The sequence below is a fragment of the Helianthus annuus genome, chromosome 11 (genome assembly GCF_002127325.2).
Source record: "Helianthus annuus cultivar XRQ/B chromosome 11, HanXRQr2.0-SUNRISE, whole genome shotgun sequence".
Taxonomy (NCBI): Eukaryota; Viridiplantae; Streptophyta; class Magnoliopsida; order Asterales; family Asteraceae; genus Helianthus; species Helianthus annuus.
Window position 1 is genome coordinate 98948222 of NC_035443.2, and position 17104 is coordinate 98965325.

Sequence of the window (17104 nt, forward strand, 5' to 3'; positions counted from 1 at the left end):
GTATGTCTGTATGGAATTTGTCTGAACCAGAGAAAATATGATCAAAACTGTCTACGAAGTTTGGGGTTGGGGATGATTAACTGCTTAATGCAGTTATCTCAATTTTAAATAAAACTGCCATTATATTGATTGATAAGGTTAGAGAAGCTAACAAGAGAGAATTAAGGAGGCTAATTTCTGAATGAATCAGAATTAGCGTACATGCATCACTAAATAAACAATCAAACTTCAAAGTTACAAAAAACACCCTAGAAAATACGACTAAGGCCATAACGGTCCTTCACACATGTAAACGAAATTAAGGAAACATAACAAATAAACGGAAATAACAACTGGATCGTATCAAGACTTCCTCCTCAGCACTTTTTGACCTCAAGAAGTGAGCTCAACAAAATCTGGGAAACGCAACCTCAATTCATCCAAAAACTCCCATGTCGCCTCCTGCGTTCCTTGACCCGTCCACTGCACCAAGACCTTCATTGCAGCCCGATTCCTCCTTTTAACCAGCTTCCGATCTAACACCGCCTGTGGCTGAAGTGAAAACCGAGCTTCAGTAGGGAGCGGTATAATCTTCGATGGAGGACCCGCCGCTTCCTTCAGCAGTGACACATGGAAAACCGGGTGGATCTGTGCTTCTTCAGGCAAATCTAAACGGTACGCGACATTACCCACCCTCTCCACGATCATGAACAGACCGAAATACTTAGGAGCAAGTTTTGAGTGTTTGTTGACCCGTAACGAATTCTGCATGTAGGGTTGCAATTTTAAATACACCCATGACCCAGTTTCAAAAACCCGCTCAGATCTATGTTTATCCGCTTGTTGCTTCATACGGTTTTGAGCTTTAAGTAAGGATTGCTTCACCACCCTTATCGCCGTTTCCTTGTCTTGCATCATCTCGTCAACCTCTTTGTCGCTCGCATCTCGAGGAATGTACGGTATGTGTAAAGGTGGCTGGTACCCATATAGAGCCTCGAAAGGAGTTTTTTCCAAGGAAGAATGGAATGTGGTGTTATACCACCACTTCGCTAGGGATACCCACTTGACCCACGTGTGAGGTCTCTCCATCACCATGCACCTCAAATACCCTTCCAAGCAACGGTTAACCACTTCCGTTTGACCGTCCGATTGAGGATGGTACGCTGTGGACAGTTTTGCTTCTATTCCCTGCAAGGTTAAAAATTCGGTCCAAAACGTACTCAAGAATATCGGGTCACGATCCGAGACTATTGACTTTGGGCACCCGTGAAGCTTAAACACATTATCGAGGAAGACTTGAGCCACCTCTTTAGCCGAGAAAGGATGCCCCAAGGTCATGAAATGGCTATATTTTGTAAGACGGTCAACCACCACGAATATAGTATCCTTACCCTTGACCTTCGGTAACCCCCCGATGAAGTCCATGGATATATCCGAGAAGATGGCATCAGGTATCGGTAACGGTTGTAACAACCCCGGCGCTACCACATTTTCGTGTTTGGCTCTCATGCACACGTCACATGCACGCAACATCCGCCAAACCAACTTCGATATGTCCTTAAAAAAACATTCCCTTGACTCGTTGTGTTGTGGCTCGAACTCCCGAGTGGCCGTCCATGGCCGTCTCATGACATAACCTGACCACTTCTTCTCTCAACCTCGTGTCAGCTCCTATCACCATTCGTTCTTCCTTTGTCAACCATTTACCATTCCATTTGAAACTTGGCATTTGCTCCCCATTTTTTAACTTCTGCACTATGTTTTGTACCTCAATATCCCCCCTTTGACTTTCTAATATCCTCTGTAATAACAAGGGTTCAAGTTGAGAGATTGCCATCTCAAAAAGAGCACCCCCTTGAACCCGTGATAACGCATCCGCCGCGACACTCTCTCGACCCTGCTTATACTCGATATGATAATCGTAACCCATTAATTTTGCCAACCATTTATGCTGCAGCGGTGTGGTAACCTTTTGAGTTAAAAGATGCTTTAGACTCCTTTGATTGGTGCGGATAACGAAGGGACCGGTAATAAGGTAGTAATGCCATTGTTTAACTGCCACCATGATCGCTAACAGTTCTTTTTTATAGACCGACAACACATCTTGTTTGGGTGATAGAGCTCGACTCAAAAACGAAACCGGATGATTTTCTTGCATAAGGAGCGCCCCAATACCCCCTGCCGATGCATCTGTCTCGATTACGAATGTCTTCTTCGGGTCCGGCAACGCCAAGACCGGCGCCGATGACAAGGCCGATATGAGGCGTTCGAAGGCATCCTGAGCCTCGCTAACCCACTTGAATGCGCCTTTCTTCAGCAAGTTTGTGAGCGGTTTCGCAATCATCCCGAAGGACCATATAAAGCGCCGGTAATACCCAGCGAGACCTAAAAACCCTCGAAGTTGCTTGATCGTTTTTTATACGGGCCATTGTTGTATCGCTTCAATCTTCGTCGGGTCCGTTTTTACTCCTTCCCCGGAGATAATATGACCCAAATACTCCACTGCTCGGGCCCCGAACACGCATTTAGATTCCTTTGCGAACAGCTTGTTTTCCTTCATGATGGATAAAACCTGCCTCAAATGTTTCGCGTGTTGTTGTTCATCCGTACTGTAAATCAAAATGTCATCGAAAAACACCAACACTCCCCTCCGTAACATGGTACGAAACACGTGGTTCATAAGGGCTTGGAACGTCGCCGGGGCGTTTGTGAGACCGAACGGCATAACAAGGAATTCGTAGTGCCCTTCGTGTGTTCGAAATGCGGTTTTGTGGACGTCTTCGGGTGCCATGCGCACCTGGTGATACCCGGAACGTAAATCTAACTTTGAGAACATAGTAGCTCCCCCTAACTCATCTAACAATTCTTCGATCAACGGAATAGGGAACTTTGTGACAACTCGAGTTTCCAAGATTCCACTTTCGCATTTATTGCACGTTCACTGCTTGTTTAGTGTTTACTTGCACAATTGGTTTGCTTTGTAACTGTATACGTTTTGGATTTGATAAGGTTTATGAATGATTTGACAAATACTTGACTGTGGTGATGAAACTGTAAATTGCATATCTTGTGCATGTAATATGTAATAGATAATACTTAAGGGTGCTTAGTGCTAATAGTGAAACTTTAATCACCCTTAACCCTAATCTCCTTCACTAATCATCACACAAGAATCAAAACACGTACTTTCACATTCTCTAATCCTCTCTACAATCATCTTCTTAATTATTGGCAAGCTCTCAATCATCACTCTTGATTCCACTCTTTATCTAGAATCAATCCAAGGTAATTGTTTAATGATTGTTTGTTGTTATCAATTCTTGATTATGTGATTCATGTAAACCCTAGTTCATCACATATTAGTTCTGTATTTACTGATTGAATTCTGATTATTGTGAAGTGATGTTGATTAGTTGTGTAATCGGTTGCCTGATGTTAAGATACAAGATACGTAGAATTATTGAATGATAATTGGATTACTGCAATGCAAAAGTATGAGATTAGGGTTTCATGATCGTAGGAACGTACTGTTACATTACTTATCTTAAATTTCTGTGCAACTAGGGTTTTGAGTCCGAATTCTAAATGTGATGTAAAGTCCGAACTTTATATGTGATGTAATGTCCGATCTTTGTATGCTAGTTAAAGAGTCCGAATTTTTATCATGCACAAGGTCCGAACTTTTAACATGTGTATGCATGTCCGACTTTTGTAATAGAAAGGTCCGAACTCTTGTGATACATATGATGTCCGAATTTTGTTGTTGTAACACTTGAAGTCCGAATTTTATATATAGGTGATGTTGTCCGAACTTTATTAGCATATGTACCTATGTCCGAGTTTCATGGTAATGTTTGTCCGAAGTTTATGTAAAGATATAGGGGATCCGACCTTTTAATGAGATAGGGGGTCCGAGTTTTTAAGAGTGTGCATGGGTCCGAGTTTTGTAAAAGGGAAGGGGGTGTCCGAGTTTTAAAGGGGCAAGCCCCTTGTCCGAATTTATGAAAGGGGAAGCCCCCTGTCCGAGTTTTAAAGGGGCAAGCCCCTTGTCCGAATTTGTGAAAGGGGAAGCCCCCTGTCCGAGTTTTAAAGGGGGGGAACCCCCTTGGTCCGAGTTTTTCATGTATAGGGGATGTTAGTCCGACTTTTTGACAAGGGATAACATTTGTCCGAATTTGATTACATGTTGGCCCGAGTTTCGTTGTCTGTTAAGTGATTTACCCTGTTAACTGTTAAGTGTTAACTGTGTGTTCTGTTCTGTATGTCAGATATGTTAAGTATGTAATTGAGTTATGTTAACCATGTATGTAAGCTCAGTATGCGCGATAACCCTAATAGTTCTGATTTACTCTATCGTATGATGTATAGTTTGATGAACGTGAAATAACTGTTATGTGCTACATGGCAATGATCGCTTAAACACTTCGTGACATATATCATATGCGAATTCATGCGAGCTTAACTGATTGGGTATACATGCATAACTATAGGACTTGACTGATTTCTTGTGAGCACATAGTATAGCATACCGAGCAAACAAAGGTGAGTTCACACAGCCAAGGCATGGGATTCCCGGGTTGGGAATTGGGTTGGAAGATTTGAATTGGATAATTACTCGTACTTATGCTATTGCTAGACTATATACCATCGTCCTCAGGTTAGTCAGGACACTTACGTAAAACCTACGTAAACTAGTATCTACCACTGTCTCCCGGGTCGGGAGGACACTTACGTAAAACCTACGTAAGCTCATACCTACTACTGTCTTCCGGGTCGGAAGGACACTTACGTAAAACCTACGTAAACCCCACGCATACCACTGTCCTCGGGGAAGGGCACTCACGTAAAACCTACGTGACCTTGTACGTATTCCTGTTCTCGTGTTAAGAAGAACACTCATGGTTGCAAATAGTCTAGTAAGGATAAACATGGGAAGCCCCCGCTAGTAATAAATATAATCATGGGAAGCCCCCACTAGTAGTACATATATACATGGGAAGCCCCCACTAACGAACATACGAATTCCCATTACGTACTTACTTTCTGTGAACTCGCTCAACTAGTTGTTGACTCTCTGCTGCATGCCTTGCAGGACCTTAGGTACATATGGAGCTTGCACAGGGAGGAGCAGGTCGTTGTGGAGCATGGATCGTGGATGCCATGTTAAACTTTATAACAATTGAACTTATTTCATACATTGGGTTTTCATATTATGCTTCCGCTACTAAAATTACGCTTGGTTTGAACATCAATTGTATTGAGTTGGATTTTTATGAACTACTTTAACTATTATATGCTATGTTCAATATGATTGGTCGCTTGATCCTAGTCATGTCACGCCTCCAAGCGGTGGTACTCCGCGTGTGGATTTTGGGGGTGTGACAGATTGGTATCAGAGCCATTGGTTATAGAGAACTTGGTTTTAATATGGGAAAAATGTTTTTATTAAAACCAGACTATAACCAGAACAGTGCTCTCAACGACCCACAACGACGCTTCGCTCCCCGTGCAAGACTCAACATCCTAGTTAATAAGGTTTATGTTTATTGCCTACATGCTAGAATTACATAGAACTTTGCTCGCAGTATGCTTAGATTACATTGCCTACTATGCGTCATTACATGAGAACACCTATGTGCTTACACTCTTCTGTCATCGCACTACTCGCGAACCATTCTCACTTATTCTACTTTTACTATGAAGATCATGTCTGGACGTGTGAATTCGACTCAAGCCCAGTTGACGGCTCTTATCAACGAACAAGTAGCTGCTGCACTTGCAGCTGCACAAGCAGGTAGTATACCCTGCGGATGTGATTCACACTAGGATCTTTAGATCCTACATTAACTCTTGTGTTTAACTTTGTCCTATTCATACACAATAGGTCAACACGCCCCACAACCTGTCTGCACATTCAAGAACTTCATGGACTGTCGTCCAGGCACATTCAGTGGCACGGAAGGAGCAGTGGGACTACTCCATTGGTTTGAAAAGCTCGAGTCGGTATTCGAGATGTGTGAATGCCCTAAGGCTCGCAGAGTCAAGTACGCCACTAGCACGTTGGAAGGAATTGCGCTAACTTGGTGGAACGCGCAAGTTCAACTCCTAGGGTTGGCAGCTGCTAACGCCACCCCTTGGAACGAATTCAAAGAACTGATCAAAAAGGAATACTGCTCACGCGACGACATCCACAAGTTAGAAGTGGAGTTTTTCAATCTAAAGATGACGGGGTCGGAGATCGAGGCATATACCAAGCGGTCAAATGAGCTGGCTGTTCTGTGTCCAACTATGGTGGACCCACCTATCAGGCGTATCGAGTTATATCTCAAGGGGTTAGCACCGGAAATTCAAAGCCACGTGACATCGGCTAATCATAACAACATCCAGGATGTTCAACACCTAGCTCATCGTCTCACTGATCAGGCAGTGGATCAGGACAAACTACCGAAACGTATCAGCGCTACTACTGCTACCACTTCAGCGACTACTCCTGCTACTCCCAGCGACAACAAGAGAAAGTGGGAGGGGGATTCTAGCAAAGGTTCAGCAACAGTTCAGTCTAAGGCTCAGCAACAGAAGACTGACCACTACCAGAGTCCTAGTCAGCAATCTTCTGGTGGTCATAGGCAGAAGAGATATCAAGGATTTCACCCCAAGTGTAACAACTGTAACAGACACCACAGCGGCCAGTGCAACAAGGGTCGTTGCCAAAGGTGTCTCAAGATGGGGCACGAGGCCAAAGACTAGAGGAGACCACGGCCTGCGAATCAGAACCAGCAGCTGCAATTACCAGCTCCACAAAACCCGCAGTAGCAGCAACAGCGGGGCAACAGGGGATGTTTTCAGTGTGGGGCTGAAGGTTATTTCAAGCGTGATTGCCCCCAGTTAAACCAGAACCAGAATCGCAACAACAACAACAACCAAGGCAATGCTAACAACAACGGTGGGAACAATAACGTCAATGAAGCTAGGGGTCGTGCTTTTGTGCTGGGTCGAGGTGACGCAAGGAACGATCCCAACGTGGTCATGGGTAAGTTTCTTCTCGACGACTTTTACGTTACTGTTTTGTTTGATTCGGGTGCGGATACCAGTTATGTGTCTTTAAAAGTTAGTCAAATGTTAAAACGTACACCAACTCCCCTAAACACCAAACATGTTGTAGAGTTAGCTAATGGTAAAAATCTAGAGGCCACACACATAGTTCAGGGTTGTAATCTTATCCTCGCTGGTCAAGCTTTCTCCATCGACCTCATTCCTATAGTTCTGGGTAGTTTCGACATCGTCATTGTAGGATCGTTTGCTGACCCGATGAGTCGTTCAGAAGAGAACTTAGACTAGTTCAGAGGCGGAATTCATTGAATTAGTCTTTGTAAAGCTTGATTTCACACTTTAACGTCTCCTTTATTGATTCACTGACTGATTACAAGCTCGTGGAGACAAATGGACAGGGCTTCGCCTTTACACACACTAACTTTTCTTCCTGGATCGCTCATATGGACCCCCTATATATAGACATTGGGGATCGCTTATAAGACCTGGTCCAATAAGCGACCCATATACTTGCCACATAAGCGGTCCAGCCCAATGACATATTAGCGGTCCAGCCCAATGACATATGAGCGATCCTGCTATCTAATTGGGCCACAAAAGCTATCTAAAGCCCAATAAGCAACATGATTTCTCGTTTACTGTTCACTATACAATTTGCCCTATCCTAAGACTCGAACTAAGATGTAGTCGACAGACAACTGCACCAACAGACTCCCCCTTGAATGTTGACGGAATCTTCAGTGAGAGTCTTTGATCATTTCCAGCTCTTCACTCTTGTTCGGTCTTCTTCAGGAACTCAGCCTGGAATCAAATCTTCTTCAAGAATTTCTTCTTGGAATCATATGCCTGGATCTTTCTCTGGCTTTAACTTTCATCAGACTCCCCCTATCATCATGCTGGGATCTCTGTCTGGAAATCGTTATCACCATTGAAATCAACTCCTGGCTTTCTCTGTTTAAGCTCTTCTCTGGTTCTGATGAGTCTCCTGGCTATCCGTAGCAACAGGATCAGAAACCTGCAATACTCAAATACACTATCACAAAACAACACAATTTGTAATTCAACTTAATGAATTAACTAATCGTATAAGAAAAACTATGAAGATCAAATTGTAGGTTAACATTAAACTTAGTCATCAAGTTAATGAACCAATTTTGCATTTCAAATCTTCACAATTTCACACACTCTCTCCCAAACCACAAGTTCAACATGTTTTACACTTGAAATGTTGAAAATCAGTTCTTCACACTCTGTTGTCAAAAATCTTTTTGTAGTTTTCAAATATCTAACAAACAAACAATATTTTTGGATTTTTGAATTTATAGAAAAACAGAAATGAACACTATTTTTGAGAGATTGTGCAAAAGGATCATATCGGTTTTTGAGACATATCACCAACACCGTTGATCTTGATTAATCAGCAAATGTTAAAAACAAATTTACTTCTGATTGTCAGTATTGTTGTCCACTTAAACCTCTACACAAATTTTCAATTGATTCAAGATACGTATTTAATGTTTTAGAACTTAGACTTATTTGAGTGTCCCACCTCTTGAATATACTCCCGTATCCAGATCCCAATATTCTGATCTACAGGTAAGTATAACTACAAATGATATCTGTATATAAATTAGGGGAAAAATGCGAGAACTGAGGGATCTCAGGTCAGAACTTCCGTTCAGCAGAGAGATATCAGCTTCGACTTAGCAGTGGGTCCCCTTTAGAGGATCTTTTCAGCTACAACAACTGATCATCAATTTTATTGTCTAATCAGCTGAGGGCTTTATGCTATGTTTCAAGCATATGAAGAAAGTATTAGCCAGGGACTAGGTCAGAACTACCGTTCAGCAGAAGTCCCGGAATAATACCCCAGACATCAATTGAGTACAAGAAACCTTTCAGACGAGATTTCAGGGGTTACCTATATATCCAAGTAGTGTTCCCCACAAAATAAGTAAGTTTTGATTTTATGTTTATATCTCGAATACAATTTACTAACTGTGTGAAGCCTACTGACACATCATTAGTAAGACTTGTTTAAAAACAATTTTGTCTTTACAAATCTCTAGCATGCTGTGATAGTCCACCGATGTACTATCATCTCCTCTTTTTGCAACAAAACTCATTTTCAATGTTTCAATTTTTTAAATTTTTCAAAATTTTAATACTCCCCCTAAAATCAAAATATGTTTCAATTTTGATTTTCTGAAGAAAAATTGAAAACAAACTATACAAGAAACTTGACAACATTATGTGAATTACCTCAATTCACCATTCTCGTGCAAAAACAATCAGAACTCCCCCTCACAACAAACTATTTTCCCATAATGATTTCAAAACACTTAAGTTTGTTTTAATCAAAATGGTTTTTCCGGAAAAAATTAGTTTGTGTTCCAACCATTTATAGATTTTGGGGTTATCTCTTCATCTTGTTTTCTTCGAACATATAAAGATTTATCATTTCCAGTTTGATCATAAACCATCAGTAGAAAATCAAGTACAAATTAATGTCCCTGATTTACCACATGTAAATCGAAAAATCACCAAAGTGAAATTTTCTCAAGAAATGTGCCGATTCATGATCCACGATACCATCTTGGGATCTCCGGCAAGTCAGGTTTTTCATTTAAACAGATTCACCCAAGCCTGACGGTCCTTGGGTGATTTCGAATTCTTGTTCAACAATGCTGGAAAATTTGCATCATCCATTGCTAAACCTGAATTCTCCTTTTTTACCTCAACCAAAAGCTCCTCTGGTTTTAACGAACCAGAATCATTGCCTGAAGGTGGCTTGTCCGACTTTGAACTGTCAGATTCATCGCCGACCATTTTCTTCTTTTTCTCTCTTTTTTCTGTCCTCAGATTTGTATCTGATGAATCTGTCTTGCTTGTCTTGGCAATCGAGGGAGTTGATTCATCAGAACTTTTATTCTTTCTATCCGGTGAACCTGAAGACAAAATCTTCTCAAGATATTCTCTTGCCTTCTTCCTCTTTTTCCTCAGTCTGTCTTTCTGCCCCTGTGAAAGTTTGACTTTCTTTTCCGGAATTGACTGTTCTTGAACTTTAGGTTTCAAAACCTTCTGTTCCTGGGGCTTGACTGTGACTGGAATCTTTGCCTTTTTCTGAGAATTAACCCTCAATCTTTCACTAGATTTCCTTGGGCAATCTCTGGCAATGTGACCTTTGATGTTGCAATTAAAGCATCTTCTGGTCTCATAACTCCAATACCGGCAGTTAACAGCAATGTGTCCATGATAGCCGCAGCTGTAGCACATTCTGTTATCGTACCTATCACCATTTTTAGTCCAAACGCTCAGATCAAAGCATTGTTTGGCTTGGTGATATTCTTTTCTCAAACTTGCTGGATTTGGCTTTGAAGCACTGTGGTTCGACCTGCACCACTTATTACCAACAATTTTAGAATTTTCATTTTTTATATTTTTTAATTTTTTCTGTTGATTGGATGATCGATCTGATGAACTTTTATTATCTTTTTGTTTCTGTTCCACTTTCTTCTTCAAAGGTTTCTGTTTAGAACATTCACCTTTTTCAGTCAATTGTAGAACAGTTTTCTGAAATTTTTCTTTCAAATTTAAAAACAATTTTTGTTTTTCTTTTTTAATATTTTCATCATCAGGTGTCTCATCACAATCTTCAACTTTGACAGAGTCAAAGTTTGTGACATCGTCACTTATTGGAACAGAGTTGATTGGTTTTGGACAAGGAATATTCAACTTGTCAGATGAAGTCACAAAACCGATCAACTTCTTTTCAAGTTCATCAATTCTGTTCCTCGAATTCTCAGCTTCACTTTCAAGCTGAGATATTCTCCCAACATGAGACTTGATTGTATTTTCATTTTCATGTTTCAAATTTTCAAGAACAGATTTTTCATTTTCCAAAACTTTTATCTGTTCCTGAAATTTTGTTTCATTAGCTTTCAGATTTTTGTTTTCCAGCTTAATCCAGAAATCTTCATCTTCTGATGATTTCTGTTTGCATTCAAAAACCTTTATATTTTCTTTCAACTTCCTGTTTTCAAATGTCAAACTGTTCAAACCACCCAACAGTTTGTCATTTTCTGCCTTCAACTTCTCACAATTTTCTTGGATCATAAGAATCTGTTTTTCATCAGCTTGCTTCTCTTCTCTCAACTTCTTGATTTCCAATGCCAAACTTTCCGCGTCTTTGACAAGTTTGTCATTATCCGTCTTGAAGTTGTCGCATTTTGAGCATACTGATGCAGAACTTGAAGATTCAGACTCTACAGATTCTTCAACTTTTGGAGCATCCTTCGTTTCCATCTTGTCGATTCCTGCACGAAAGAGTTTAACAAAATCAAAAGGATTCATATTATCATCAATATAACATTTCCTTTTGATATCATATTTCAGAGTACTCTTTGTTGCAAGAAAACCACAAACTCTTTTATCAACTTCAATGAGTACATCCAGCTCCAATTTATTTAAATTCTTTTCCATCTTAGACAAAAATTCCCTCCGTTTCTTTTCTTCCTTATACCACTCTGCTCTAACTTCATTAAAGAACTGATGTGGAAAAAGTTCTGGAAAGAAATCTCTCTGTTTTAGTTCAACCATAAACTTATCCCATTTAGCAGGTAAAGCAGTTGTCAATTTTGATAGATATTCATCATTTGACATCCTAATACCCCTATAACACATATTGTCCGTTAAGATTTTAAACCTATTTTCTATCTCCTTCAACGTTTCCTCCTTTTGGCATATGAATAGTTCAAAACTTTTCGTCCAAATATCTAAGCTCACATTTTTATAATCGGTATCCATATTTCTCATATACCAATTATTAAAATCCTCAAGCTTATTGTTTTCTTGTTCATCGAATAACATCGTCATTTTTCACAAAATAAACCCAACAAATCTTTTGTAAACACAAACGCGAATCAACAATTTGTCAGATAAACGGCCCAGACAAGTTTGTCGAATAAGCGGTCCAAACAAACTGTCCGAATAAGCGATCCAAATAAAGTATATAAACGGTCCAGACTTGTTGTTAGAGCGGACCAGGAATTATCAGTTCGAGCGAACCAAATACTTGAGCGGGCCAAGACAGTTCATTCGAGCGAGTCAGACTGTTCGGACGAGCGGACCAGACTGTTCGGACGAGCGGACCAGACTGTTCGGACGAGCGGACCAGACTGTTTGGACGAGCGGACCAGACTGTTTGGACGAGCGATCCAGCCAATTTTTTGAGCGATCCAGTCAATTTTTCGAGCGATCCAGCTTATGAGCGATCCAAGATGGTCCAATAAGCGGTCCAGGGATAATTTGGAGCGATCCAGACCTGATAACTTCGCGATTTCGGACCGAAAAACCTCTATATCTCCCAAACGGCTTGGAATTTCGAGCTGAAACTTGGTAGGGTTTTTAATCAACACATTTCGCACAACATACTCAAAAATCAGCCAAAACGGACTGTGAAATCTTGTCGAACCAGAAAAAGAAGGTGTAGAAGTGAGAATTTCGAGTGAAAATCGAGCTAAACGGTAAGAACTCTTCCTCCTGAGCTCTGATACCACATGTAGGATCGTTTGCTGACCCGATGAGTCGTTCAGAAGAGAACTTAGACTAGTTCAGAGGCGGAATTCATTGAATTAGTCTTTGTAAAGCTTGATTTCACACTTTAACGTCTCCTTTATTGATTCACTGACTGATTACAAGCTCGTGGAGACAAATGGACAGGGCTTCGCCTTTACACACACTAACTTTTCTTCCTGGATCGCTCATATGGACCCCCTATATATAGACATTAGGGATCGCTTATAAGACCTGGTCCAATAAGCGACCCATATTCTTGCCACATAAGCGGTCCAGCCCAATGACATATTAGCGGTCCAGCCCAATGACATATGAGCGATCCTGCTATCTAATTGGGCCACAAAAGCTATCTAAAGCCCAATAAGCAACATGATTTCTCGTTTACTGTTCACTATACAATTTGCCCTATCCTAAGACTCGAACTAAGATGTAGTCGACAGACAACTGCACCAACAGTCATTGGTATGGATTGGTTATCCAAGCAGCAAGCATAGATCCTATGTAAAGAGAAGATCATTCGTATTCCCCGTTCTGGTAAAGAACCTCTCGAAGTTCAAGGCGACAAGAGTGGTGCTGTGGTTGGCATCATCTCCTTCTTGAAGGCTCAGAAATGGTTACGAAAGGGGCACACCGCCATTTTGGTGCTTGTCACTGATGCATCAGCAAAAGAAAAGAAGTTGGAGGATATTTCAGTTGTACGTGACTTTCCTCAGGTGTTTCCTGAAGATTTACCTGGACTACCGCCTCATCGTCAGGTCGAATTTCAAATCGAGCTCGCTCCAGGAGCAGCACCCATAGCTCGAGCACCATATCGTTTGGCTCCAACTGAACTGGAAGAACTGTCAAAGCAACTACAAGAGCTCTTGGAAAAGGGCTTTATTCGTCCAAGCTCTTCGCCTTGGGGAGCTCCAGTGTTATTCGTGAAAAAGAAGGACGGTACCTTCAGGATGTGCATAGACTACCGGGAACTCAACAAGGTGACGGTGAAGAACCGTTATCCTCTTCCACGTATTGACGACTTATTCGACCAGTTGCAAGGGTCGAGCTACTACTCCAAGATAGACTTGAGGTCAGGTTACCATCAGCTGAGAGTCCGGGATGAGGACGTCTCCAAAACCGCATTCAGGACTCGCTACGGTCACTACGAGTTTCTTGTCATGCCATTTGGGTTAACGAACGCGCCCGCCGTATTTATGGATCTAATGAACAGGGTATGCAAGCCCTACTTAGACAAATTTGTGATAGTTTTTATCGACGACATTCTGATCTACTCCAAGAGTCAGGAGGAACACGAGCAGCATTTACGATTGATTTTGGAACTCCTTCGATCAGAACAACTGTACGCCAAGTTCTCAAAATGTGACTTCTGGCTTCGTGAAGTCCACTTCCTAGGCCACGTGGTAAACAAGGATGGGATTCATGTTGATCCATCCAAAGTAGATTCAATCAGGAATTGGCCTGGACCGCGTACACCAACAGAAATACGCCAATTCTTGGGTTTGGCGGGTTACTACAGACGATTTATCAAAGACTTCTCGAAGATCGCACAGCCGCTTACACTACTGACACAGAAGGGTGTCACCTACCGTTGGGGAGATCCCCAGGAAACCGCTTTCCAGTACCTAAAGGATAGGCTTTGCAGCGCACCTATTCTCTCATTGTCAGAGGGCACGGATGATTTTGTGGTTTATTGTGACGCGTCGATACAGGGTCTTGGGTGTGTATTGATGCAACGGGATAAAGTTATTGCCTACGCTTCTCGTCAACTCAAGGTTCATGAACGGAACTACACGACGCACGATTTAGAGCTGGGAGCTATTGTTTTCGCGCTTAAGATATTGCGACACTACCTGTACGGTACCAAGTGCACTATTTACACCAATCACAGGAGTCTTGAGCATATCCTTAAGCAAAAGGATTTGAACATGCGTCAACGAAGATGGGTCGAACTTTTGAATGATTATGAATGCGCCATCAAGTACCATCCAGGCAAAGCCAATGTTGTGGCTGACGCCCTCAGTCGGAAAGACACTACACCTAAGCGTGTACGAGCATTGCAGCTCACTATCCAATCTAGTCTTCCTGCACAGATACGAGATGCTCAGGTAGAAGCATTGAAACCAGAAAACGTCAGGGCTGAAGCGCTACGCGGCTCCAGGCAACGATTAGAACAGAAGGAAGACGGCGCTTACTATGTAACAGGGCGTATTTGGGTCCCACTTTATGGCAACTTGCGTGAGCTGGTAATGGATGAAGCTCACAAGTCTCGCTACTCGGTACATCCAGGGTCGGATAAAATGTACCACGACATCAGAACTACTTATTGGTGGCCTAGCATGAAGGCTCACATCGCTACCTATGTCAGCAAATGCTTGACCTGTGCTAGAGTCAAGGCAGAGTATCAGAAACCAGCGGGCCTCCTTCAGCAACCAAAGATACCGCAATGGAAATGGGAGGAAATTTCCATGGATTTTGTTACAGGCCTACCTAGATCCCAGCGTGGGAACGATACTATTTGGGTAATCGTGGATTGACTCACCAAGTCTGCACACTTCTTGGCAATTAAAGAAACAGACAAGTTTTCCACATTAGCAGACATTTACTTGAAAGAAGTGGTCTCGAGGCACGGGGTGCCCACCTCTATCATTTCGGATCACGATGCACGATTCACATCAGAACTATGGCAAGCAATGCACAAGGCTTTTGGCTCTCAGTTAGATATGAGCACGGCTTATCACCCTCAGACGGATGGGCAGTCTGAGCGCACGATTCAAACCTTAGAAGACATGCTTCAGGCATGTGTTATCGATTTTGGCAACAGCTGGGAAAAGCACCTCCCTTTAGTGTAGTTTTCATACAATAATAACTATCACACCAGCATACAAGCCGCTCCATTTGAGGCATTGTACGGGCGTAAATGCCGGTCATCTCTCTGTTGGGCAGAGGTGGGGGATAGTCAGATCACGGGTCCAGAACTTATAGTGGACACCACGGAAAAGATTGCACAGATAAGACAACGCATGGCGGCAGCACGCGACCGTCAGAAAAGCTACGTGGATCAGCGTAGGAAGCCATTGGAATTTTAGGTCGGGGACCGGGTTTTACTCAAAGTCTCACCCTGGAAGGGTGTGGTTCGCTTTGGCAAGCGAGGTAAACTCAATCCGCGGTATGTCGGACCGTTCAAAATTGCAGAAAGAATAGGCAAAGTGGCCTACAGACTAAACTTACCAGCTGAACTCGGTGCAGTTCACAATGTTTTTCACGTGTCGAATCTGAAGAAGTGCCTGTCTGATGAGACCCTCATAGTTCCCTTAAAGGAGCTCACTATCGACGAACAGTTACACTTCGTTGAGGAACCTGTTGAAATCACGGACCAGGATGTTAAGGTCCTCAAGAACACGAGAATCCCTCTTGTTCGAGTTCGTTGGAACTCCCGTCGCGGCCCAGAGTTCACCTGGGAGCGTGAAGATCAAATGAAACTCAAGTATCCCCAGTTATTCGGAACCAATGCAACCACTACTGAGGCTGAAACTACTACTGCAGAATTTCGGGACGAAATTCCAAATCAACGGGGGGATGATGTGACACCCCAGGAAAACCAGTAAAGATGCAACTTACCTAGCTTCCTCAGTAACCGCCTGCTAAATTTCGGGATGAAATTTCTTTCAAGTTGGGGATAATGTGACAACTCGAGTTTCCAAGATTCCACTTTCGCATTTATTGCACGTTCACTGCTTGTTTAGTGTTTACTTGCACAATTGGTTTGCTTTGTAACTGTATACGTTTTGGATTTGATAAGGTTTATGAATGATTTGACAAATACTTGACTGTGCTGATGAAACTGTAAATTGCATATCTTGTGCATGTAATATGTAATAGATAATACTTAAGGGTGCTTAGTGCTAATAGTGAAACTTTAATCACCCTTAACCCTAATCTCCTTCACTAATCATCACACAAGAATCAAAACACGTACTTTCACATTCTCTAATCCTCTCTACAATCATCTTCTTAATCATTGGCAAGCTCTCAATCATCACTCTTGATTCCACTCTTTATCTAGAATCAATCCAAGGTAATTGTTTAATGATTGTTTGTTGTTATCAATTCTTGATTATGTGATTCATGTAAACCCTAGTTCTTCACATATTAGTTCTGTATTTACTGATTGAATTTTGATTATTGTGAAGTGATGTTGATTAGTTGTGTAATCGGTTGCCTGATGTTAAGATACAAGATACGTAGAATTATTGATTGATAATTGGATTACTGCAACGCAAAAGTATGAGATTAGGGTTTCATGATCGTAGGAACGTACTGTTACATTACTTATCTTATGTTTCTGTGCAACTAGGGTTTTGAGTCCGAATTCTAAATGTGATGTAAAGTCCGAACTTTATATGTGATGTAATGTCCGAACTTTGTATGCTAGTTAAAGAGTCCGAATTTTTATCATGCACAAGGTCCGAACTTTTAACATGTGTACGCATGTCTGACT

The 17104-nt window shown here is 41.8% G+C and overlaps 1 protein-coding gene across 1 annotated transcript; it reads right to left on the minus strand.

Moving 5' to 3' along the window:
* Positions 1–2395: 2395 nt before the first annotated feature.
* Positions 2396–11835, minus strand: LOC110942674. Its single transcript, XM_022184445.1, has 3 exons — positions 11430–11835; positions 11269–11345; positions 2396–2776 (listed from the first exon to the last, which is right to left on the minus strand). The coding sequence occupies exons 1-3, from the start codon at positions 11833–11835 to the stop codon at positions 2396–2398; spliced, it is 864 nt and encodes a 287-aa protein (XP_022040137.1).
* Between the last annotated feature and the right edge of the window lie 5269 nt (positions 11836–17104).

Excerpts from the sequence above, each read along its gene's own strand:
- LOC110942674 (XM_022184445.1), bottom strand. The coding sequence starts at position 11,835 with ATGGATACCGATTATAAAAATGTGAGCTTAGATATTTGGACGAAAAGT. Across the intron at positions 11,346-11,429 it reads TGGTTTTCTTGCAACAAAGA|GAATCGACAAGATGGAAACG; the intron begins GTACTCTGAAAT and ends TCTTTCGTGCAG. Across the intron at positions 2,777-11,268 it reads AATCTTCAAGTTCTGCATCA|GTGCGCATGGCACCCGAAGA; the intron begins GTATGCTCAAAA and ends GGGTATCACCAG.